General features: G+C 42.2%; 1 protein-coding gene across 1 annotated transcript in view; it reads right to left on the bottom strand.

Annotated features, from left to right (window-relative positions):
* The window catches only part of LOC121547883 (ADP-ribose glycohydrolase MACROD2), a 906,379-nt gene that overhangs the window by 24,232 nt on the left and 856,128 nt on the right, over window positions 1–26,019 (bottom strand). The window contains exon 7 of the mRNA XM_045209732.1: window positions 649–770. Within this exon, the coding sequence (XP_045065667.1) occupies window positions 649–770 (122 nt within the window). The remainder of the gene's footprint in view (window positions 1–648; window positions 771–26,019) is intronic.

Genomic DNA, 26,019 nt, shown 5'->3' on the forward strand with positions numbered 1-26,019 from the left:
GACTTCTAACCAATAGCGTCGTGTCCTCGCAGACACTCAACTTCTCCTTTTGTTTCTGTTTCTGTTTCTTATTTTCCCCTAAAGACATTTCCCAAGGTAGGAAACAAACTAAAGCAAACTACCTTCGCATCACAGGAGGCTGGTGGCACCTTAATTGGGGAGGACGGGCTCGTGGTAATGACTGGAGCGGAATCAGTGGAATGGTATCAAATCCATCAAACACATGGTTTCCATGGTTTCCAGGTGTCTGATGTCATTCCATTAGCTCCGTTCCAACCATTATTATGAGCCGTCCTCTCCTCAGCTGCGTCCACTGCTTGACATGTATAAAAACGTAAAAACAGACACTAAGTAACCCAACGGGTAAAAGACACCAGATCGATTCACATGCTGATTTATCTTCGAGTGAGTTGTCAACCCAGTGTTGAACTCAATTCCAAACAAACCAGACTTTCAAAAAAATTTTTGCAGTGGGAGCGGTAACGCGCTCATCTAAGGAACCACGTATATTCCCACGAGGCGTGGCAGCGAGGATCACAGATCGATCCCAGGTTCCCAGTTTCCGGCAACAGCCCTACCCCGTTTCTCATCCCTTTACTCTGTCTCTGTTCATATTTCACAACAACAACAACAGGGGGATGTACTCACCACAGAGCGCAGTCCGAACTCCTTGACCAGCTTCAGTGAGTTCTGGTAGCAGGCGGTCAGGTCCTTGGTCTCTGTTTCACCCAAATGTCCTCTGACAACAGGCCCCACAGTGTGTATCACATCTGGGAGGGGAGGACACACAGAGAATAACATTAACTACAGTACTACTGGTCTAGTAGAGAGGACAGACAGAGAATAACATTAACTACAGTACTACTGGTCTAGTAGAGAGGACAGACAGAGAATAACATTAACTACAGTACTACTGGTCTAGTAGAGAGGACAGACAGAGAATAACATTAACTACAGTACTACTGGTCTAGTAGAGTACTACTGGTCTAGTAGAGAGGACAGACAGAGAATAACATTAACTACAGTACTACTGGTCTAGTAGAGAGGACACACAGAGAGAATAACATTAACTACAGTACTACTGGTCTAGTAGAGAGGACAGACAGAGAATAACATTAACTACAGTACTACTGGTCTAGTAGAGAGGACAGACAGAGAATAACATTAACTACAGTACTACTGGTCTAGTAGAGAGGACAGACAGAGAATAACATTAACTACAGTACTACTGGTCTAGTAGAGAGGACAGACAGAGAATAACATTAACTACAGTACTACTGGTCTAGTAGAGAGGACACAGAGAGAATAACATTAACTACAGTACTACTGGTCTAGTAGAGAGGACAGACAGAGAATAACATTAACTACAGTACTACTGGTCTAGTAGAGTACTACTGGTCTAGTAGAGAGGACAGACAGAGAATAACATTAACTACAGTACTACTGGTCTAGTAGAGAGGACAGACAGAGAATAACATTAACTACAGTACTACTGGTCTAGTAGAGAGGACAGACAGAGAGAATAACATTAACTACAGTACTACTGGTCTAGTAGAGAGGACACACAGAGAATAACATTAACTACAGTACTACTGGTCTAGTAGAGAGGACAGACAGAGAATAACATTAACTACAGTACTACTGGTCTAGTAGAGAGGACAGACAGAGAATAACATTAACTACAGTACTACTGGTCTAGTAGAGAGGACAGACAGAGAATAACATTAACTACAGTACTACTGGTCTAGTAGAGAGGACACACAGAGAATAACATTAACTACAGTACTACTGGTCTAGTAGAGAGGACAGACAGAGAATAACATTAACTACAGTACTACTGGTCTAGTAGAGAGGACAGACAGAGAATAACATTAACTACAGTACTACTGGTCTAGTAGAGAGGACAGACAGAGAATAACATTAACTACAGTACTACTGGTCTAGTAGAGAGGACACACAGAGAATAACATTAACTACAGTACTACTGGTCTAGTAGAGAGGACAGACAGAGAATAACATTAACTACAGTACTACTGGTCTAGTAGAGAGGACAGACAGAGAATAACATTAACTACAGTACTACTGGTCTAGTAGAGAGGACAGACAGAGAATAACATTAACTACAGTACTACTGGTCTAGTAGAGAGGACAGACAGAGAGAATAACATTAACTACAGTACTACTGGTCTAGTAGAGAGGACACACAGAGAATAACATTAACTACAGTACTACTGGTCTAGTAGAGAGGACAGACAGAGAATAACATTAACTACAGTACTACTGGTCTAGTAGAGAGGACAGACAGAGAATAACATTAACTACAGTACTACTGGTCTAGTAGAGAGGACACACAGAGAATAACATTAACTACAGTACTACTGGTCTAGTAGAGAGGACAGACAGAGAATATCATTAACTACAGTACTACTGGTCTAGTAGAGAGGACACACAGAGAATAACATTAACTACAGTACTACTGGTCTAGTAGAGAGGACAGACAGAGAATAACATTAACTACAGTACTACTGGTCTAGTAGAGAGGACAGACAGAGAATAACATTAACTACAGTACTACTGGTCTAGTAGAGAGGACAGACAGAGAATAACATTAACTACAGTACTACTGGTCTAGTAGAGAGGACAGACAGAGAATAACATTAACTACAGTACTACTGGTCTAGTAGAGAGGACACACAGAGAATAACATTAACTACAGTACTACTGGTCTAGTAGAGAGGACAGACAGAGAATAACATTAACTACAGTACTACTGGTCTAGTAGAGAGGACAGACAGAGAATAACATTAACTACAGTACTACTGGTCTAGTAGAGAGGACAGACAGAGAATAACATTAACTACAGTACTACTGGTCTAGTAGAGAGGACACACAGAGAATAACATTAACTACAGTACTACTGGTCTAGTAGAGAGGACAGACAGAGAATAACATTAACTACAGTACTACTGGTCTAGTAGAGAGGACAGACAGAGAATAACATTAACTACAGTACTACTGGTCTAGTAGAGAGGACACACAGAGAATAACATTAACTACAGTACTACTGGTCTAGTAGAGAGGACAGACAGAGAATAACATTAACTACAGTACTACTGGTCTAGTAGAGAGGACAGACAGAGAATAACATTAACTACAGTACTACTGGTCTAGTAGAGAGGACAGACAGAGAATAACATTAACTACAGTACTACTGGTCTAGTAGAGAGGACAGACAGAGAATAACATTAACTACAGTACTACTGGTCTAGTAGAGAGGACAGACAGAGAATAACATTAACTACAGTACTACTGGTCTAGTAGAGAGGACAGACAGAGAATAACATTAACTACAGTACTACTGGTCTAGTAGAGAGGACACACAGAGAATAACATTAACTACAGTACTACTGGTCTAGTAGAGAGGACAGACAGAGAATAACATTAACTACAGTACTACTGGTCTAGTAGAGAGGACAGACAGAGAATAACATTAACTACAGTACTACTGGTCTAGTAGAGAGGACAGACAGAGAATAACATTAACTACAGTACTACTGGTCTAGTAGAGAGGACAGACAGAGAATAACATTAACTACAGTACTACTGGTCTAGTAGAGAGGACAGACAGAGAATAACATTAACTACAGTACTACTGGTCTAGTAGAGAGGACAGACAGAGAATAACATTAACTACAGTACTACTGGTCTAGTAGAGAGGACAGACAGAGAATAACATTAACTACAGTACTACTGGTCTAGTAGAGAGGACAGACAGAGAATAACATTAACTACAGTACTACTGGTCTAGTAGAGAGGACAGACAGAGAATAACATTAACTACAGTACTACTGGTCTAGTAGAGAGGACAGACAGAGAATAACATTAACTACAGTACTACTGGTCTAGTAGAGAGGACAGACAGAGAATAACATTAACTACAGTACTACTGGTCTAGTAGAGAGGACAGACAGAGAATAACATTAACTACAGTACTACTGGTCTAGTAGAGAGGACAGACAGAGAATAACATTAACTACAGTACTACTGGTCTAGTAGAGAGGACAGACAGAGAATAACATTAACTACAGTACTACTGGTCTAGTAGAGAGGACAGACAGAGAATAACATTAACTACAGTACTACTGGTCTAGTAGAGAGGACAGACAGAGAATAACATTAACTACAGTACTACTGGTCTAGTAGAGAGGACAGACAGAGAATAACATTAACTACAGTACTACTGGTCTAGTAGAGAGGACAGACAGAGAATAACATTAACTACAGTACTACTGGTCTAGTAGAGAGGACAGACAGAGAATAACATTAACTACAGTACTACTGGTCTAGTAGAGAGGACAGACAGAGAATAACATTAACTACAGTACTACTGGTCTAGTAGAGAGGACAGACAGAGAATAACATTAACTACAGTACTACTGGTCTAGTAGAGAGGACAGACAGAGAATAACATTAACTACAGTACTACTGGTCTAGTAGAGAGGACAGACAGAGAATAACATTAACTACAGTACTACTGGTCTAGTAGAGAGGACAGACAGAGAATAACATTAACTACAGTACTACTGGTCTAGTAGAGAGGACAGACAGAGAATAACATTAACTACAGTACTACTGGTCTAGTAGAGAGGACAGACAGAGAATAACATTAACTACAGTACTACTGGTCTAGTAGAGAGGACAGACAGAGAATAACATTAACTACAGTACTACTGGTCTAGTAGAGAGGACAGACAGAGAATAACATTAACTACAGTACTACTGGTCTAGTAGAGAGGACAGACAGAGAATAACATTAACTACAGTACTACTGGTCTAGTAGAGAGGACAGACAGAGAATAACATTAACTACAGTACTACTGGTCTAGTAGAGAGGACAGACAGAGAATAACATTAACTACAGTACTACTGGTCTAGTAGAGAGGACAGACAGAGAATAACATTAACTACAGTACTACTGGTCTAGTAGAGAGGACAGACAGAGAATAACATTAACTACAGTACTACTGGTCTAGTAGAGAGGACAGACAGAGAATAACATTAACTACAGTACTACTGGTCTAGTAGAGAGGACAGACAGAGAATAACATTAACTACAGTACTACTGGTCTAGTAGAGAGGACAGACAGAGAATAACATTAACTACAGTACTACTGGTCTAGTAGAGAGGACAGACAGAGAATAACATTAACTACAGTACTACTGGTCTAGTAGAGAGGACAGACAGAGAATAACATTAACTACAGTACTACTGGTCTAGTAGAGAGGACAGACAGAGAATAACATTAACTACAGTACTACTGGTCTAGTAGAGAGGACAGACGAGAGAATAACATTAACTACAGTACTACTGGTCTAGTAGAGAGGACAGACAGAGAATAACATTAACTACAGTACTACTGGTCTAGTAGAGAGGACACACAGAGAATAACATTAACTACAGTACTACTGGTCTAGTAGAGAGGACAGACAGAGAATAACATTAACTACAGTACTACTGGTCTAGTAGAGAGGACAGACAGAGAATAACATTAACTACAGTACTACTGGTCTAGTAGAGAGGACAGACAGAGAATAACATTAACTACAGTACTACTGGTCTAGTAGAGAGGACAGACAGAGAATAACATTAACTACAGTACTACTGGTCTAGTAGAGAGGACAGACAGAGAATAACATTAACTACAGTACTACTGGTCTAGTAGAGAGGACAGACAGAGAATAACATTAACTACAGTACTACTGGTCTAGTAGAGAGGACAGACAGAGAATAACATTAACTACAGTACTACTGGTCTAGTAGAGAGGACACACAGAGAATAACATTAACTACAGTACTACTGGTCTAGTAGAGAGGACACACAGAGAATAACATTAACTACAGTACTACTGGTCTAGTAGAGAGGACAGACAGAGAATAACATTAACTACAGTACTACTGGTCTAGTAGAGAGGACAGACAGAGAATAACATTAACTACAGTACTACTGGTCTAGTAGAGAGGACAGACAGAGAATAACATTAACTACAGTACTACTGGTCTAGTAGAGAGGACAGACAGAGAATAACATTAACTACAGTACTACTGGTCTAGTAGAGAGGACAGACAGAGAATAACATTAACTACAGTACTACTGGTCTAGTAGAGAGGACAGACAGAGAGAATAACATTAACTACAGTACTACTGGTCTAGTAGAGAGGACACACAGAGAATAACATTAACTACAGTACTACTGGTCTAGTAGAGAGGACACACAGAGAATAACATTAACTACAGTACTACTGGTCTAGTAGAGAGGACAGACAGATAATAACATAGCAGAGAGGTAGGACAGAAGAAGAATACTTTTGTTTGTTGTTCTTAGAACACAGTAGAACTAGCCCCACTAATGCAGGTCACAGCCAGTACAGTAGAACTAGCCCCACTAATGCTATTCACAGCCAGTACAGTAGAACTAGCCCCACTAATGCAGTTCACGGCCAGTACAGTAGAACTAGCCCCACTAATGCAGGTCACAGCCAGTACAGTAGAACTAGCCCCACTAATGCAGGTCACAGCCAGTACAGTAGAACTAGCCCCACTAATGCTATTCACAGCCAGTACAGTAGAACTAGCCCCACTAATGCAGTTCACGGCCAGTACAGTAGAACTAGCCCCACTAATGCAGGTCACAGCCAGTACAGTAGAACTAGCCCCACTAATGCAGGTCACAGCCAGTACAGAAGAACTAGCCCCACTAATGCAGTTCACAGCCAGTACAGTAGAACTAGCCCCACTAATGCAGGTCACAGCCAGTACAGTAGAACTAGCCCCACTAATGCAGGTCACAGCCAGTACAGTAGAACTAGCCCCACTAATGCAGGTCACAGCCAGTACAGTAGAACTAGCCCCACTAATGCAGGTCACAGCCAGTACAGTAGAACTAGCCCCACTAATGCAGGTCACAGCCAGTACAGTATAACACTAATGCCCAGGATGTGTGAATTCTGCAGTGAATCATTTGAAGAGATAAGTATAACTATTGTTCCATTCCATGTTCCATTCTTTACAGAGCTGTTTCCACCTGCTTGAATCTGAAGGTCTTTAGAAAATCTGCTCTTTAGGAGATACTAACAAGATATGAGTCTGTCCCCACCGTGGGGCTTTGAATGAGTGCCTAAAATGAATACATTGGTTGAGTCCCAAATGGCTCCTTATTCCCTATAAGGTATTGGTCAAACATAGTGCACTATACAGGGCACAGGGTGAAATTTGAGACACATACATTTATTCAGTTAATTAAATGGCAGTCCAGATAGAAAATCATTCACAAGATTATTTCATACTATCTATTCAAATATTCATATCTCTGCCTCCGCTCTCCTCTGATCTTGTGGCCTGTGCATAGTACTGTCAGTCAATCAGACCGCTCCTTCTTCTCTAGCCTGGACAGACTGCAGAAGACGAATACGCACGGACAGACTCACGGGCAAACGCACCACACACTCACGCACGCACAAACGGACGCACACACAGATATACACACAGATGACGCACGCACGCACGCGCGCACACACACACACACACACACACACAGAAAGAGACATACACACACACAGAAAGAGACATACACACACACATACAGCACTCAGATCTGTAATTGAATTATAGACATAAGGGAGAATAAGGGAGTATAAGGGAGTATAAGGGAGTATAAGGGAGAATAAGGGAGAATAAGGGAGAATAAGGGAGAATAAGGGAGAATAAGGGAGAATAAGGGAGAATAAGGGAGTATAAGGGAGAATAAGGGAGTATAAGGGAGTATAAGGGAGAATAAGGGAGAATAAGGGAGAATAAGGGAGTATAAGGGAGAATAAGGGAGAATAAGGGAGTATAAGGGAGTATAAGGGAGAATAAGGGAGTATAAGGGAGAATAAGGGAGTATAAGGGAGAATGAGGGAGAATAAGGGAGTATAAGGGAGAATAAGGGAGAATAAGGGAGAATAAGGGAGAATGAGGGAGAATAAGGGAGTATAAGGGAGAATAAGGGAGAATAAGGGAGAATAAGGGAGAATAAGGGAGTATAAGGGAGTATAAGGGAGTATAAGGGAGAATAAGGGAGAATAAGGGAGAATAAGGGAGAATAAGGGAGTATAAGGGAGAATAAGGGAGAATAAGGGAGAATAAGGGAGAATAAGGGAGTATAAGGGAGAATAAGGGAGAATAAGGGAGTATAAGGGAGTATAAGGGAGAATAAGGGAGTATAAGGGAGAATAAGGGAGTATAAGGGAGAATAAGGGAGAATAAGGGAGAATAAGGGAGAATAAGGGAGTATAAGGGAGTATAAGGGATAATAAGGGAGTATAAGGGAGTATAAGGGAGAATAAGGGAGAATAAGGGAGAATAAGGGAGAATAAGGGAGAATAAGGGAGAATAAGGGAGAATAAGGGAGAATAAGGGAGTATAAGGGAGAATAAGGGAGTATGAGGGAGAATAAGGGAGAATAAGGGAGTATAAGGGAGAATAAGGGAGAATAAGGGAGAATAAGGGAGAATGAGGGAGTATAAGGGAGAATAAGGGAGAATAAGGGAGAATAAGGGAGAATGAGGGAGTATAAGGGAGTATAAGGGAGTATAAGGGAGAATAAGGGAGAATAAGGGAGAATAAGGGAGAATGAGGGAGTATAAGGGAGTATAAGGGAGTATAAGGGAGAATAAGGGAGAATAAGGGAGAATAAGGGAGTATAAGGGAGTATAAGGGAGAATAAGGGAGAATAAGGGAGAATAAGGGAGAATAAGGGAGAATAAGGGAGAATAAGGGAGAATAAGGGAGAATAAGGGAGAATAAGGGAGAATAAGGGAGAATAAGGGAGAATAAGGGAGAATAAGGGAGAATAAGGGAGAATAAGGGAGTATAAGGGAGAATAAGGGAGTATAAGGGAGAATAAGGGAGAATAAGGGAGTATAAGGGAGAATAAGGGAGAATAAGGGAGAATAAGGGAGTATAAGGGAGAATAAGGGAGAATAAGGGAGAATAAGGGAGAACAGTATCCCAAACAGCACTCTATTCCCTATATTCCCTATAGTAGGAGAACACCGTGTCCATTGCCTGTATCCATAAAGCGTTTCAGGGCGTTTTCACATATAGCCCTCTTTCAAATAACCAATCTCAATCCTCTTTAAAGTGAACACAGAGGTGAAAAAAAAAGACAAATAACTCTGTTCTCTTTGTAATCACACTGCCCTTGACTTTAAATGAGAACTCAGCTCTTTTGCCAGTTTACTTCAACTATTTTGTGGTCCGAGTCCTCTTTGCATTCATATTGCTAGAAAGGAAACAATATATTTTTTTAACATTAGCTTAATGCACTCTGGGTACGTTGCAGGACAAGCCATTCCATCAGAACCTGTTATTGAACAGCCAAGGATATACATTGCCTTCAGAAAGTAATCACACCACTTGACTTATTTCACATTTTGTTGTGTTACAGCCTGAATTAAAAATGTATTAAATCATCTACACACATTACCCCAAAATGACATAGTGAAAACATGTTTTTAGATATTTGTTCAAATTTATTGAAAATGAAATACAGAAATATCTAATTTACATTAGTATTCACACCCCTGGGTCCACTCAGGAACATTCAATGTTGGACTCCCGAGTGGCGCAGCGGTCTAAGGCACTGCATCTCAGTGCTTGAGGCGTCACTACAGACCCCCCTGGTTCGATTCCAGGCTGTATCACAACTGGCCGTGATTGGGAGTCCCATAGGGCGGCGCACAATTGGCCCAGCGTCGTCCGGGTTTGGCCGGTGTAGGCCGTCATTGTAAATAAGAATTTGTTCTTAACTGACTTACCTAGTTAAATAAAGGTAAAAAATAAAAAAATGTTGTCGTCTTGGTAAGCAACTCCAGTGTACATTTCCAGAGCCCTGCAGAATGACCTCCAGCAGGCCACAAATGTCCATGTGTCTGCTCAAACGGTCAGAAAAAGACTCCATGAGGGTGGTATGAGGGCCTGACGTCCACAGGTGGGGGTTGTGCTTACAGCCCAACACTGTGCAGGACGTTTGGCATTTGCCAGAGAACACCAAGATTGGCAAATTCGCCACTGGCGCCCTGTGCTCTTCACAGATGAAAGCAGGTTCACACTGAGCACATGTGACAGACGTGACAGAGTCTGGAGACGCCGTGGAGAATGTTCTGCTGCCTGCAACATCCTCCAGCATGACCGGTTTGGCGGTGGGTCAGTCATGGTGTGGGGTGGCATTTCTTTGGAGGCAAAGGTAGCCTGACTGCCATTAGGTACCGAGATGAGATCCTCAGACCCCTTGTGAGACCATATGCTGGTGCGGTTGGCCCTGGGTTCCTCCTAATGCAAGACAATGCTAGACCTCATGTGGCTGGAGTGTGTCAGCAGTTCCTGCAAGAGGAAGGCATTGATGCTATGGACTGGCCCGCCCGTTCCCCAGACCTGAATCCAATTGAGCACATCTGGGACATCATGTCTCGCTCCATCCACCAACGCCACGTTGCACCACAGACTGTCCAGGAGTTGGTGGATGCTTTAGTCCAGGTCTGGGAGGAGATCCCTCAGGAGACCATCCGCCACCTCATCAGGAGCATGCCCAGGCGTTGTAGGGAGGTCATACAGGCACGTGGAGGCCACACACACTACTGAGCCTCATTTTGACTTGTTTTAAGGACATTACATCAAAGTTGGATCAGCCTGTAGTGTGGTTTTCCACTTTAATTTTGAGTGTGACTCCAAATCCAGACCTCCATGGGTTGATACATTTGATTTCCATTGATAATTTTTGTGTGATTTTTTTGTCAGCACATTCAACTATGTAAAGAAAAAAGTATTTAATAAGATTATTTCATTCATTCAGATCTAGGATGTGTTATTTTAGTGTTCCCTTTATTTTTTTGAGCAGTGTATTATAATGCCTTACTTTGAGAGTTTTACCCTTACACAGTGAACTGAAAATCCTGGTTTACAGGTGACACTATGCTGGCTTGTAAAGTGATGTGTAAAACCTATTGGAAACCAGCCAGAGTTAGGAGATCCAACAATTATAAAAAAATATTCACTCACAACTTGTATTCAGAATGACAATCAGGACTAGGAATATTGGTAAAGGAGAATACCTGCACCATTTAAACTTGAACAACCATTTCAGTAATGGTAACGGATGCAATAAATCTAACTATCTAATAGAATTTTGAAAAATGTATTTTATTTATCTTTGTGTAGGATAAGATGAATCAGTCAATCAATCTACAAGCGATAACACATATATTAAAAACAATCCTAAAATATCTACCTGCAGTAGAGCATGCTGGGTTATATGATAATGATGGGTGTGGTTTCGATGGGACTGTTTTACTCTCCCCAGTGTAAACAATAACTCTGGTTATTAACACCAACACTGGGGGTTATTCTACACCACTGAGTGTTAATTTAACTTTGTTTTGTAAACATGAATGCAGCAAGCAACAAAATATCAGCACACTCCACAGGAAATTGGCCAGTGTTGATTTTCTGTGTAACATTTCTAGTGTTGATTCAGGATTTAAAAGCCACAGGCCTTACAAAAGAAAAGAATTAATTAACCATGTCTCTGTCACTAAAAATACGGTGGTGGGTGGTAACTCTACAATTCACTCGAAAAGAAAAGGCACCATGGGAAATATGCAAATTAGGCTTTACACCATACAGTGTTAAAACAACACCCAGAAATGATTTACTGTAACGCTACAGGTGTTAATATCTTACACTGCGAAAGCACTAAGCAAAGTGAGTCCAGTTTACTCTAAATCAAGTGTTTTGTTTTTACACTGTAGGTGTTGCTTATTACACTACAGTACAGCTATACAAACACCACGGTCAAGTTCATTTGAACACTGAATGGATAACACTCCAACAGTGCTAAATATTTAACACTTTCAACAGTGTTATTTTAAATCACCAGTGGTTCACTGAAAATAGTGTCCATTTGACACTTTCTGAGTTAAATCATTCATTTTGCTGCTCTACCTACAGAAAACAATTGCAATGATTCCCGCCATTCGTTCATTTTGGTACAGCGCGTCGCCTCAGCTGATTATCAGCTGTTGTTAGACACACGCAGGTCTGAAAAGATGATTATCTTCCTCAGTAGAGCGCAGCAAATTCTACGAGATAAAACACAGAAATGAATACGGCATCCTGGCATTTAAAGCCTACTACATTTTCATAGGTCTACTATAAAACATTATTATTTTTTTTTTGCATACCCAAAATGCCTACTATTTAGAACGCAAGTGTGAGTATTCGGACAAGGCCACTCTCTGAGCCACTAACATAGCCTTGGTGCCAGTCTGTTTCAGATTTTTTGACAACTCCTTATGGATTTGCCATGTTGGCATGACGATTCAAGGAGTTGGCAAGAAGACTGGCACCTAGGATACCCCTAACCTACCTGACCATTACCATACTAACTTCATAGAAAACGGACTCTATTCTCTACACAGCTAGGATACCCCTAACCTACCTGACCATTACCATACTAACTTCATAGAAAACTGACTCTATGCTCTACACAGCTAGGATACCCCTAACCTACCTGACCATTACCATACTAACTTCATAGAAAACGGACTCTATTCTCTACACAGCTAGGATACCCCTAACCTACCTGACCATTACCATACTAACTTCATAGAAAACTGACTCTATGCTCTACACAGCTAGGATACCCCTAACCTACCTGACCATTACCATACTAACTTCATAGAAAACGGACTCTATTCTCTACACAGCTATGACATGCTCATTCCAACTTTTAATAAATGTTGACCAGCATGTTGACCAGCAGTATGCAGTTTGCTCCACTCTCTGTGCCGGATACACTTGAAGCTGAAAAAGTGCACGTTTTATTTTCAACCCTGCAACACTTCAGTTCAAACTAGTTTACTATCTTCACATGTGATATCCTTCCTGCAGATGTAAATGGAAACATGTCCTTCACCTTTTTAGAAAAGAAACCCTGTATAAATATTGATCTTGATGTGAAAATGTAGAGGATATGAGCGGAGACATGGGTCCTGGAGAGATAAGAACTGTTTAAACTTTAATGAATTCACCGGTTGTCTGGTTATTGGTGCTGGCTCAACACTCTAATTGGCATGCTGCCGTTCTGCCGTTCTTGTAGTGTGGAGTTTCTATGAATTATGGATGAAAAACAACCTGGCAGCACATGCAACGTACCCCATCATAGACACATTGTGGTGTGCAGGTGTGTGTGTGTGTGTGTGTGTGTGTGTGTGTGTGTGTGTGTGTGTGTGTGTGTGTGTGTGTTGTGTTATTCTGGAAGGAAGAGGACAATGCTTCAGACAGCTCCTATCTCATTAGATTCTACCAGCAGCAGTCTTGGTTGGTAGGAGATGTGATCATGCAAATACAAAACCTCTTGTTTCAAATGAAGGAGAGTCATCTTTTTTAAGATACCAAACTTTGCCCTCTAAACGATTGCCCTCAAAAACTCAAACTCAACTTGCCTCATTTTCGTAGAACACCACGTCACTTCCCTATATATAAATACAGTGCCTTGAAAAAGTATTCATCCCCCTTGGCGTTTTTCCTATTTTGTTGTATTACAGCCTGTTATTTGGGTTTCATGTAATGGACATACACAAAATAGTCCAAATTGGTGAAGTGAAATGAAAAAAATAACTTGTTTCAAAAAATTCTAAAAAATAAATAACGGAAAATTAGTATGTGCATATGTATTCACCCCCTTTGCTATGAAGCCCCTAAATAAGATCTGGTGCAACCAATTACCTTCAGAAGTCACACAATTAGTTAAATAAAGTCCACCTGTGTACAATCTAAGTGTCACATGATCTGTCACATGATATCAGTATATATACACCTGTTCTGAAAGGCCCCAGAGTCTGCAACACCACTAAGCAAGGAGCACCATGAAGACCAAGGAGAAGTTGTGGAGAAGTACAGATCAGGGTTGGGTTATAAAAAAATATCTGAAACTTTGAACATCCCACGGAGCACCATTAAATCCATTATTAAGAAATGGAAAGAATATGGCACCACAACAAACCTGCCAAGAGAGGGCCGCACACCAAAACTCACGGACCAGGCAAGGATGGCATTAATCAGAGAGGCAACAAAGACACCAAAGAGAACCCTGAAGGAGCTGCAAAGCTCCACAGCGGAGATTGGAGTATCTGTCCATAGGACCACTTTAAGCCGTACACTCCACAGAGCTGGGCTTTACGGAAGAGTGGCCAGAAAAAAGCCATTGCTGAAAGAAAGAAATAAGCAAACACATTTGGTGCTCGCCAAAAGGCATGTGGGAGACTCCCCAAACATATGGAAGAAGGTACTCTGGTCAGATGTGACTAAAATTTAGCTTTTTGGCCATCAAGGACAACGCTATGTCTGGAGAAAACCCAACACCTCTCATCACCCCGAGAACACCATCCCCACAGTGAAGCATGGTGGTGGCAGCATCATGCTGTGGGGATGTTTTTTTTTCATCGGCAGGGACTGGGAAACTGGTCAGAATTGAAGGAATGATGGATGGCGCTGAATTCAGGGAAATTCTTGAGGGAAACCTGTTTCAGTCTTCCAGAGATTTGAGACTGGGACAGAGGTTCACCTTCCAGCAGGACAATGACCCTAAGCATACTGCTAAAGCAACACTTGAGTGGTTTAAGGGGAAACATTTAATGGCCTAGTCAAAGCCCGGACCTCAATCCAATTGAGAATCTGTGGTATGACTTAAAGATTGCTGTACACCAGCGGAACATCCAACCTGAAGGAGCTGGAGCAGTTTTTCCTTGAAGAATGGGCAAAAATCCCAGTGGCTAGATGTGCCAAGCTTATAGAGACATACCCCAAGAGACATGCAGCTGTAATTGCTGCAGAAGGTGGCTCCACAAAGTATTGACTTTGGGGGGGTGAATAGTTATGCATGCTCAAGCTTTCTGTTTTTTTTTGTCTTATTTCTTGTTTGTTTCACAATACAAAAATACACTGCTCAAAATAAATAAAGGGAACACTTAAACAACACATCCTAGATCTGAATGAATGAAATAATCTTATTAAATATTTTTTTCTTTACACAGTTGAATGTGCTGACAACAAAATCACACAAAAATTATCAATGGAAATCTAATTTTTCAACCCATGGAGGTCTGGATTTGGAGTCACCCTCAAAATTAAAGTGGAAAACCACACTACAGGCTGATCCAACTTTGATGTAATGTCCTTAAAACAAGTCAAAATGAGGCTCAGTAGTGTGTGTGGCCTCCACGTGCCTGTATGACCTCCCTACAATGCCTGGGCATGCTCCTGATGAGGTGGCGGATGGTCTCCTGAGGGATCTCCTCCCAGACCTGGACTAAAGCATCCGCCAACTCATGGACAGTCTGCAACTTGCCGATGGTGGATGGAGCGAGACATGATGTCCCAGATGTCCTCAATTGGATTCAGGTCTGGGGATTGGGCGGGCCAGTCCATAGCATCAATGCCTTCCTCTTGCAGGAACTGCTGACACACTCCAGCCACATGAGGTCTAGCATTGTCTTGCATTAGGAGGAACCCAGGGCCAACCGCACCAGCATATGGTCTCACAAGGGGTCTGAGGATCTCATCTCGGTACCTAATGGCAGTCAGGCTACCTCTGGCGAGCACATGGAGGGCTGTGCGGCCCCCCAAAGAAATGCCACCCCACAGCATGACTGACACACCGCCAAACCGGTCATGCTGGAGGATGTTGCAGGCAGCAGAACATTCTCCACGGCGTCTCCAGACTCTTTCACGTCTGTCACATGTGCTCAGTGTGAACCTGCTTTCATCTGTGAAGAGCACAGGGCGCCAGTGGCGAATTTGCCAATCTTGGTGTTCTCTGGCAAATGCCAAACGTTCTGCACGGTGTTGGGCTGTAAGCACAACCCCCACCTGTGGACGTCGGGCCCTCATACCACCCTCATGGAGTCTGTTTCTGACCGTTTGAGCAGACACATGCACATTTGTGGCCTGCTGGAGGTCATTTTGCAGGGCTCTGGCAGTGCTCCTCCTGCTCCTCCTTGCACAAAGGCGGAGGTAGCGGTCCTGCTGCTGGGTTGTTGCCCTCCTACGGCCTCCTCCACGTCTCATGATGTACTGGCCTGTCTCCTGGTAGCGCCTCCATGCTCTGGATACTACGCTGACAGACACAGCAAACCTTCTTGCCACAGCTCGCATTGATGTGCCATCCTGGATGAGCTGCACTACCTGAGCCACTTGTGTGGGTTGTAGACTCCGTCTCATGCTACCACTAGAGTGAAAGCACCGCCAACATTCAAATGTGACCAAAACATCAGCCAGGAAGCATAGGAACTGAGAAGTTGTCTGTGGTCACCACCTGCAAACCAGTCCTTTATTGGGGGTGTCTTGCTAATTGCCTATAATTTCCACCTGTTGTCTATTCCATTTACACAACAGCATGTGACATTTATTGTCAATCAGTGTTGCTTCCTAAGTGGACAGTTTGATTTCACAGAAGTGTGATTGACTTGGAGTTACATTGTGTTGTTTAAGTGTTCCCTTTATTTTTTTGAGCAGTGTATGTTGCATCTTCAAAGTGGTAGGCATGTTGTGTAAATCAAATGATCCAAACCCCCCCAAAAAATCAATTTTAATTCCTGGTTGTAAGGCAACAAAATAGGAATAATGCAAAGGGGGGGGGGGGGGTGAATACTTTCGCAAGCCACTGTACCTTGCATAAAGGTCTCATGTAATCAAGTCTGAGCAGATATTGTAGTTTGAGCTAAAATTTGAAACTTCACACTGTATCAGGGTTCCAGAATTACAAACTTGAAGTAAACTTAGAGAGAAACAATTGATAGACTGTGAGAGGAGTGCAGTCAGCTACAAGATTTGACTCCCTTTTAAATCCAACTAAATCCCATGCTTATTTGAGAGTATGTGTGAAGGCGTATTAGCAGAGCTGAGAAAAATTATGGAAATCGCACTAAACTACCCATTTGCAAGAATGTGTGAAATGGCTCTGATGGGAAAACTGCTATGGGCATGAAGAACTGGTCTTTGTGTGTGTGTATGTGTGTGTGTGTGTGTGTGTGTGTGTGTGTGTGTGTGTGTGTGTGTGTGTGTCTGTGTGTGTGTGTGTGTGTGTGTTTGTATGTGTGTGTGTGTATGTGTGTGTTTGTGTGTGTGTTTGTGTGTGTCTGTGTGTGTGTCTGTGTGTGTGTGTGTGTGTGTGTCTGTCTGTGTGTGTGCGTGTGTGTGTGTGTGTGTGTGTCTGTCTGTCTGTGTGTGTGCGTGTGTGTGTGTGTCTGTGTGTCGGTGTGTGTGTGTCTGTCTGTGTGTGTGTGTGTTTCTGTGTGTGTGTGTTTGTCTGTGTGTGTGTGTCTGTGTGTGTGTGTGTGTGTCTGTGTGTGTGTGTGTGTGTGTGTGTCTGTGTGTGTGTGAGTGTGTGTGTGTGTTTGTGTCTGCTCCCTAAAACGACGCAAGGCAATACATTACCTATGCATGATTTGACCTTAATGATTGCAAAAGATTCCTAATTTTACCTTGTATGAATTTGAATAAATTACTGAAAATATTTGCGCATTCTCTCTGCATTCGCGGGATAACGAGATTATTATTTATGATGCCCTGTGCTTGTCAATGAATATATTATACACACATGCATATTGTATCAAACAGAACAGAACTCTGTGAGAATGAAGGTGAAAATGAAGGAGGGTTTGAAAAGGCCAGGTGATTCATCCTACAGTTTATTTTTGTGTTGTAGAATCTTCTCTTCTTCTTCTCTCTCTTTTATCTTCTCTTCTTCTTCTCTCTTTTATATTTTCTTCTTCTCTCTCTTTTATCTTCTCTTCTTCTTCTCTCTCTTTTATATTCTCTTCTTCTCTCTTTTATCTTCTCTTCTTCTTCTCTCTTTTATCTTCTCTTCTTCTTCTCTCTCTTTTATCTTCTCTTCTTCTTCTCTCTCTTTTATCTTTTCTTCTTCTCTCTCTTTTATCTTCTCTTCTTCTTCTCTCTCTTTTATCTTCTCTTCTTCTTCTCTCTCTTTCATCTCTTCTTCTTCTCTCTCTTTTATCTCTTCTTCTTCTCTCTTTTATCTTCTCTCTCTCTTTTATCTTCTCTCTTTCTTCTCTCGCTTCCACAGGCGTATTTCCAGCCAGGTCACACCAGATCCACTTCAGTATTCAACGTTTGACCTGGTCGTCGTGAGATGCGTTCAATACCCTCGACTAGGGGCAACGTGAGCACCTATTACCATCTAGTATGGAGATGTCTTCAATACTGTCCACTAGGGGCAACGTGAGCACCTATTACCATCTAGTAGGGAGATGTCTTCAATACTGTCCACTAGGGGCAACGTGAGCCCCTATTACCATCTAGTAGGGAGATGTCTTCAATACTGTCCACTAGGGGCAACGTGAGCCCCTAATACCATCTAGTAGGGAGATGTCTTCAATACTGTCCACTAGGGGCAACGTGAGCCCCTAATACCATCTAGTAGGGAGATGCCTTCAATACTGTCCACTAGGGGCAACGTGAGCCCCTATTACCATCTAGTAGGGAGATGTCTTCAATACCGTCCACTAGGGGCAATGTGAGCCCATATTACCATCTAGTGTTTGATACCGTCCACTAGGGGCAATGTAAACACCTATTACCATCTAGTAGGGAGATGACTTCAATACTGTCCACTAGGGGCAACGTGAGCCCCTATTACCATCTAGTAGGGAGATGTCTTCAATACTGTCCACTAGGGGCAATGTGAGCCCCTATTACCATCCAGTAGGCAGGTGGCTTGCTAGGGCGTTGTGGATGGGGATAGAGGAAGCGCTTCAACCGCGCACTCTGGCTCAAAGGATAGCGGGTTCAATCCCAGTGCTAAGCACTTGTTTTATTTGTGTCTGTTTTAACCCTATACCAAACCTTCACCCTTTCCTTAACCAGTCAGAATTAATGCCTAAACTTAACCGCCAAGTTTTTTTCTGTTTTAACCCTTTAACAACCATTTAAAGGCCCACTGCAGTCAAAAACATGATTTTCCTGTGTTTTATATGCATATTTCCACACTATGAAGTTGGAATAATACCGTGAAAATGTGACAATGATGATAATGCTCTTTTAGTGTAAGAGCTGTTTGAAAAGACCGCCATGACATTTCTGCCTGTTTTGGTGGGATGGAGTTTTGGCCTGCCTGGTGACATCACCATGCGATAAATAATGATAAGATTGAGTGTTCCAAACCTCTCTGCCAATAATAAAGAGCGTTCCAAACCTCTCTGCCAATAACAAAGAGCGTTCCAAACCTCTCTGCCAATAACAAAGAGCGTTCCAAACCTCTCTGCCAATAACAGCTAGTTTTCACTTTTCTCCTCCCCACTAAGACCACTACCAGAAAGTCCTAGCAAAAATATATTTTTTTATTTATTTTTATTTTTTGGGGGGTAGATCAGCTTAATATTGCAGATCGATTGTAACTTCCATCAATGTAGTTGTCTGCATCACTTCCAATCCCCCATGTTTATATATACAGTGAGGAAAAAAAGTATTTGATCCCTTGCTGATTTTGTACATTTGCCCACTGGCAAAGAAATTATCAGTCTATAATTTTAATGGTAGGTTTATTTGAACAGTGAGAGACAGAATAACAACAAAAAAATCCAGAAAAATGCATGTCAAAAATGTTATAAATTGATTTGCATTTTAATGAGGGAAATAAGTATTTGACCCACTCTCAATCAGAAAGATTTCTGGCTCCCAGGTGTCTTTTATACAGGTAATGAGCTGAGATTAGGAGCACACTCTTAAAGGGAGTGCTCCTAATCTCAGCTTGTTACCTGTATAAAAGACACCTGTCCACAGAAGCAATCAATCAATCAAATTCCAAAATCTCCACCATGGCCAAGACCAAAGAGCTATCCAAGGATGTCAGGGACCAGATTGTAGACCTACACAAGGCTGGAATGGGCAACAAGACTATCGCCAAGCAGCTTGGTGAGAAGGTGACAACAGTTGGTGTGATTATTCGCAAATGGAAGAAACACAAAAGAACTGTCAATCTCCCTCGGCCTGGGGCTCCATGCAAGATCTCACCTCGTGGAGTTGCAATGATCATGAGAACGGTGAGGAATCAGCCCAGAACTACACGGGAGGATCTTGTCAATGATCTCAAGGCAGCTGGGACCATAGTCACCAAGAAAACAATTGGTAACACACTACGCCGTGAAGGACTGAAATCCTGCAGCGCCCGCAAGGTCCCCCTGCTCAAGAAAGCACATATACAGGCCCGTCTGAAGTTTGCCAATGAACATCTGAATGATTCGGAGGAGAACTGGGTGAAAGTGTTGTGGTCAGATGAGACCAAAATCGAGCTCTTTGGCATCAACTCAACTCGCCGTGTTTGGAGGAGGAGGAATGCTGCCTATGACCCCAAGAACACCATCCCCACCGTCAAACATGGAGGTGGAAACATTATGCTTTGGGGGTGTTTTTCTGCTAAGGGGACAGGACACCTTCACCGCATCAAAGGGACGATGGACAGGGCCATGTACCGTCAAATCTTGTGTAAGAACCTCCTTCCCTCAGCCAGGGCATTGAAAATGGGTCGTGGATGGGTATTCCAGCATGACAATGACCCAAAACACACGGCCAAGGCAACAAAGGAGTGGCTCATGAAGAAGCACTTTAAGGTCCTGGAGTGGCCTAGCCAGTCTCCAGACCTTAATCCCATAGTAAATCTGTGGAGGGAGCTGAAGGTTCAAGTTGCCAAAGGTCAGCCTCGAAACCTTAATGACTTGGAGAAGATCTGCAAAGAGGAGTGGAACAAAATCCCTCCTGAGATGTGTGCAAACCTGGTGGCCAACTACAAGAAACGTCTGACCTCTGTGATTGCCAACAAGGGTTTTGCCACCAAGTACTAAGTCATGTTTTGCAGAGGGGTCAAATACGTATTTCCCTCATTAAAATGCTAATCAATTTATAACATTTTTGACATGCATTTTTTGGATTTTTTTGTTGTTATTCTGTCTCTCACTGTTCAAATAAACCTACCATTAAAATTATAGACTGATCATGTCTTTGTCAGTGGGCAAACTTACAAAATCAGCAGGGGATCAAATACTTTTTTCCCTCACTGTATATACACATACACATATATACACACATATATATACATATACACATACATATACACATTCACACATACATACAGTGGGGAAAAAAAGTATTTAGTCAGCCACCAATTGTGCAAGTTCTCCCACTTAAAAAGATGAGAGAGGCCTGTAATTTTCATCATAGGTACACGTCAACTATGACAGACAAAATGAGACTTTTTTTTCTTCTGAAAATCACATTGTAGGATTTTTAATGAATTTATTTGCAAATTATGGTGGAAAATAAGTATTTGGTCAATAACAAAAGTTTCTCAATACTTTGTTATATAGCCTTTGTTGGCAATGACACAGGTCAAACGTTTTCTGTAAGTCTTCACAAGGTTTTCACACGCTGTTGCTGGTATTTTGGCCCATTCCTCCATGCAGATCTCCTCTAGAGCAGTGATGTTTTGGGGCTGTCGCTGGGCAACACGGACTTTCAACTCACTCCAAAGATTTTCTATGGGGTTGAGATCTGGAGACTGGCTAGGCCACTCCAGGACCTTGAAATGCTTCTTATGAAGCCACTCCTTCGTTGCCCGGACGGTGTGTTTGGGATCATTGTCATGCTGAAAGACCCAGCCACGTTTCATCTTCATTGCCCTTACTGATGGAAGGAGGTTTTCACTCAAAATCTCACGATACATGGTCCCTTTGCAGAAAAACAGCCCCAAAGCATGATGTTTCCACCCCCATGCTTCACAGTAGGTATGGTGTTCTTTGGATGCAACTCAGCATTCTTTGTCCTCCAAACACGACGAGTTGAGTTTTTACCAAAAAGTTCTATTTTGGTTTCATCTGACCATATGACATTCTCCCAATCCTCTTCTGGATCATCCAAATGCACTCTAGCAATCTTCAGACACTTATGAGAATGACACAAGTATTGGTCTTCACAAAGTTCACTGCTTCAGTGTTATGAGATATTTTTGTCAGATGTTACTATGGTATACTGAAGTATAATTACAAGCATTCCATAAGTGTCAAAGGCTTTTATTGACAATTACATTAAGTTTATGCAAAGAGTCAATATTTGCAGTGTTGACCCTTCTTTTTCAAGACCTCTGCAATCCGCCCTGGCATGCTGTCAATTCACTTCTGGGCCACATCCTGACTGATGGCAGCCCATTCTTGCATAATCAATGCTTGGAGTTTGTTAGAATTTGTGGGTTTTTGTTTGTCCACCCGCCTCTTGAGGATCGACCACAAGTTCTCAATGGGATTAAGGTCTGGGGAGTTTCCTGGCCATGGACCCAAAATGTCGGAATGTTTTGTTCCCCGAGCCACTTAGTTATCACTTTTGCCTTATGGCAAGGTGCTCCATCATGCTGGAAAAGGCATTGGTCGTCACCAAACTGTTCTTGGATGGTTGGGAGAAGTTGCTCTCGGAGGACGTGTTGGTACCATTCTTTATTCATGGCTGTGTTCTTAGGCAAAATTGTGAGTGAGCCCACTCCCTTGGCTGAGAAGCAACCCCACACATGAATGGTCTCAGGATGCTTTACTGTTGACTTGACACAGGACTGATGGTAGCGCCCACCTTGTCTTCTCCGGACAAGGTGTTTTCCGGATGTCCCAAACAATTGGAAAGGGGATTCATCAGAGAAAATTACTTTACCCCAGTCCTCAGCAGTCCAATCCCTGTACCTTTTGCAGAATATCAGTCTGTCCCTGATGTTTTTCCTGGAGAGAAGTGGCTTCTGTGCTGCCCTTCTTGACACCAGGCCATCCTCCAAAAGTCTTCGCCTCACTGTGTGTGCAGATGCACTCACACCTGCCTGCTGCCATTCCTGAGCAAGCTCTGCACTGGTGGTGCCCCGATCCCGCAGCTGAATCCGCTTTAGGAGATGGTCCTGGCACTTGCTGGACTTTCTTGGGCGCCCTGATGCCTTCTTCACAACAATTGAATCTCTCTCCTTGAAGTTCTTGATGATCCGATAAATGGTTGATTTAGGTGCAATCTTACTAGCAGCAATATCCTTGCCTGTGAAGCCCTTTTTGTGCAAAGCAATGATGACGGCACATGTTTCCTTGCAGGTAACCATGGTTAACAGAGGAAGAACAATGACTTCAAGCACCACCCTCCTTTTAAAGCTTCCATTATGTTATTCTAACTCAATCAGCATGACAGAGTGATCTCCAGCCTTGTCCTCGTCAACACTCTCACCTGTGTTAACGAGAGAATCACTGACATGATGGCAGCTGGTCCTTTTGTGGCAGGGCTGAAATGCAGTGGAAATGTTTTTGGGGGATTAAGTTAATTTTTATGGCAAAGAGGGACTTTGCAATTAATTGCAATTCATCTGATCACTCCTCATGACATTCTGGAGTATATGCAAATTGCCATCATCAAAACTGAGGCAGCAGACTTTGTGAAAATGTGTATTTGTGTCATTCTCAAAACTTTTGACCACGACTGTACATTACCGTCAGAGGGAACAGAGATACAGAGACACAGAAACATATGGTTAGAATTACCCTCTGCAGGCTTCATACGAGAAACAGATAACTCTCCATCTTAACAGCCTTGGTATCAAACCATGAGAGAGTCATGATGGGAAAGGTATAAAATATGCAGATAGACGACCAACAGTCTTTCCTGGGGTTACTTGGGAGGAGGGTTGGGTTGATTACTGGTATGATAACAAACATGAAACATCAACCACGGTGTTGTATCTAGATCCTAATTGCATGATGAAAAGTTCTAAACAGATGACGGAGAGTATGGCCTGTTTGAAAGGGCAAATAGATAACTCCTCAAATGGTGTTTTGGAAGTAATTGATAACACATTCCAAATCCAAAAGGTGTTATACTGTAGGTACAGTTGAAGTCGGAAGTTTACGTACACCTTAGCCAACTACATTTAAACACTGTTTTTTTTCACAATTCCTGACATTTAATCCTAGTAAAGATTCCCTGTCTTAGGTCAGTTAGGATCACCACTTTATTTTAAGAATGTGAAATGTCAGAATAATAGTAGAGATAATGATTTATTTCAGCTTTTATTTATTTCATCACATTCCCAGTGGGTCAGAAGTTTACTTACACTCAATTAGTATTTGGTAGCATTGCCTTTAAATTGTTTAACTTGGGTCAAACGTTTCGGGTAGCCTTCCACAAGCTTCCCGCAATAAGTTGGGTGAATTTTGGCCCATTCCTCCTGACAGAACTGATGTAACTGAGTCAGATTTGTAGGCCTCCTTGCTCGCACACGCTTTTTCAGTTCTGCCCACACATTTTCTATAGGACTTTGTTGTCCTTAAGTCATTTTGCCACAACTTTGGAAGTATACTTGGGGTCATTGTCCATTTGGAAGACCCATTTGTGACCAAGCTTTAACTTCCTGACTGATGTCTTGAGATGTTGTATCCACATAATTTTCCTTCCTCATGATGCCATCTATTTTGTGAATTGCACCAGTCCCTCCTGCAGCAAAGCACCCGCACAACATGATGCTGCCACCCCCATGCTTCACGGTTGGGATGGTATTCTTTGGCTTGCAAGCATCCCCCTTTTTCCTCCAAACATAACAATGGTCATCATCACCAAACAGTTCTATTTTTGTTTCATCAGACCAGAGGACATTTCTTCAAAAAGTACGATCTTTGTCCCCATGTGCAGTTGCAAACCGTAGTCTGGCTTTTTTATGGCGGTTTTTGGAGCAGTGGCTTCTTCCTTGCGTAGCGGCCTTTCAGGTTATGTCGATATAGGACTCGTTTTACTGTGGATATAGATACTTTTGTACCTGTTTCCTCCAGCATCTTCACAAGGTCATTTGCTGTTGTTCTGGGATTGATTTGCACTTTTCGCAAGAAAGGACGTTGATCTCTAGGAGACAGAACACGTCTCCTTCCAGAGCGGTATGCCGGCTGCGTGGTCCCATGGTGTTTATACTTGCATACTATTGTTTGTACAGATGAACGTGGTACCTTCAGGCGTTTGGAAATTGCTCCCAAGAATGAACCAGACTTGTGGTGGTCTACAATTTTTTTTCTGAGGTCTTGGCTGATTTCTTTTGATTTGCCCATGATGTCAAGCAAAGAGGCACTGAGTTTGAAGGTAGGCCTTGAAATATATCCACAGGTACACCTCCAATTGACTCAAATTATGTCAAGAAGCTTCTAAAGCCATGACATCATTTTCTGGAATTTTCCAAGCTGTTTAAAGGCATCATCAACTTAGTGTATGTAAACTTCTGACCCACTGGAATTGTGATACATTGAATTATAAGTGAAATAATCTGTCTGTAAACAATTGCTGGAAAAATTACTTGTGTCATGCACAAAGTAGATGTCCTAACCGACTGGCCAAAACTATAGTTTGTTAACAAGAACTTTGTGGAGTGGTCTAAACCCTGGTCGTGTTGCCCGGAGTCTAAAGGACCGAAGTAGTGAAACGTCACATGTTAAAACGTGTTTTTGGAACACTTCACGTGAAATTGAACATGTGAAAACAATGCTTTTGGAACACATTTACACGTGACATTGTAATTCATATGGTTTTTCCATAAGGGTGAGAACTATGTTACATTTACATTTTAGTCATTTAGCAGACGCTCTTATCCAGAGCGACTTACAGGAGCAATTAGGGTTAAGTGCCTTGCTCAAGGGCACATCGACAGACTTTTCACCTAGTCGGCTCGGGGATTAGAACCAGCGACCTTTCGGTTACTGGCACAACGCTCTTAACCACTAAGCCACCTGCCTCCCCATGTTAGGATGTTTGTAAGATGTTCCCAAGACGTTTGTAATATCAGTCGTCAGGACGTAGTGTTGTGGTCCCAGACCATCATACAGTGAAGTAATAGTTTGGTGGAATCAGTGATTTACAC

This window comes from Coregonus clupeaformis, chromosome 31 (assembly GCF_020615455.1).
Source record: "Coregonus clupeaformis isolate EN_2021a chromosome 31, ASM2061545v1, whole genome shotgun sequence".
Taxonomy (NCBI): Eukaryota; Metazoa; Chordata; class Actinopteri; order Salmoniformes; family Salmonidae; genus Coregonus; species Coregonus clupeaformis.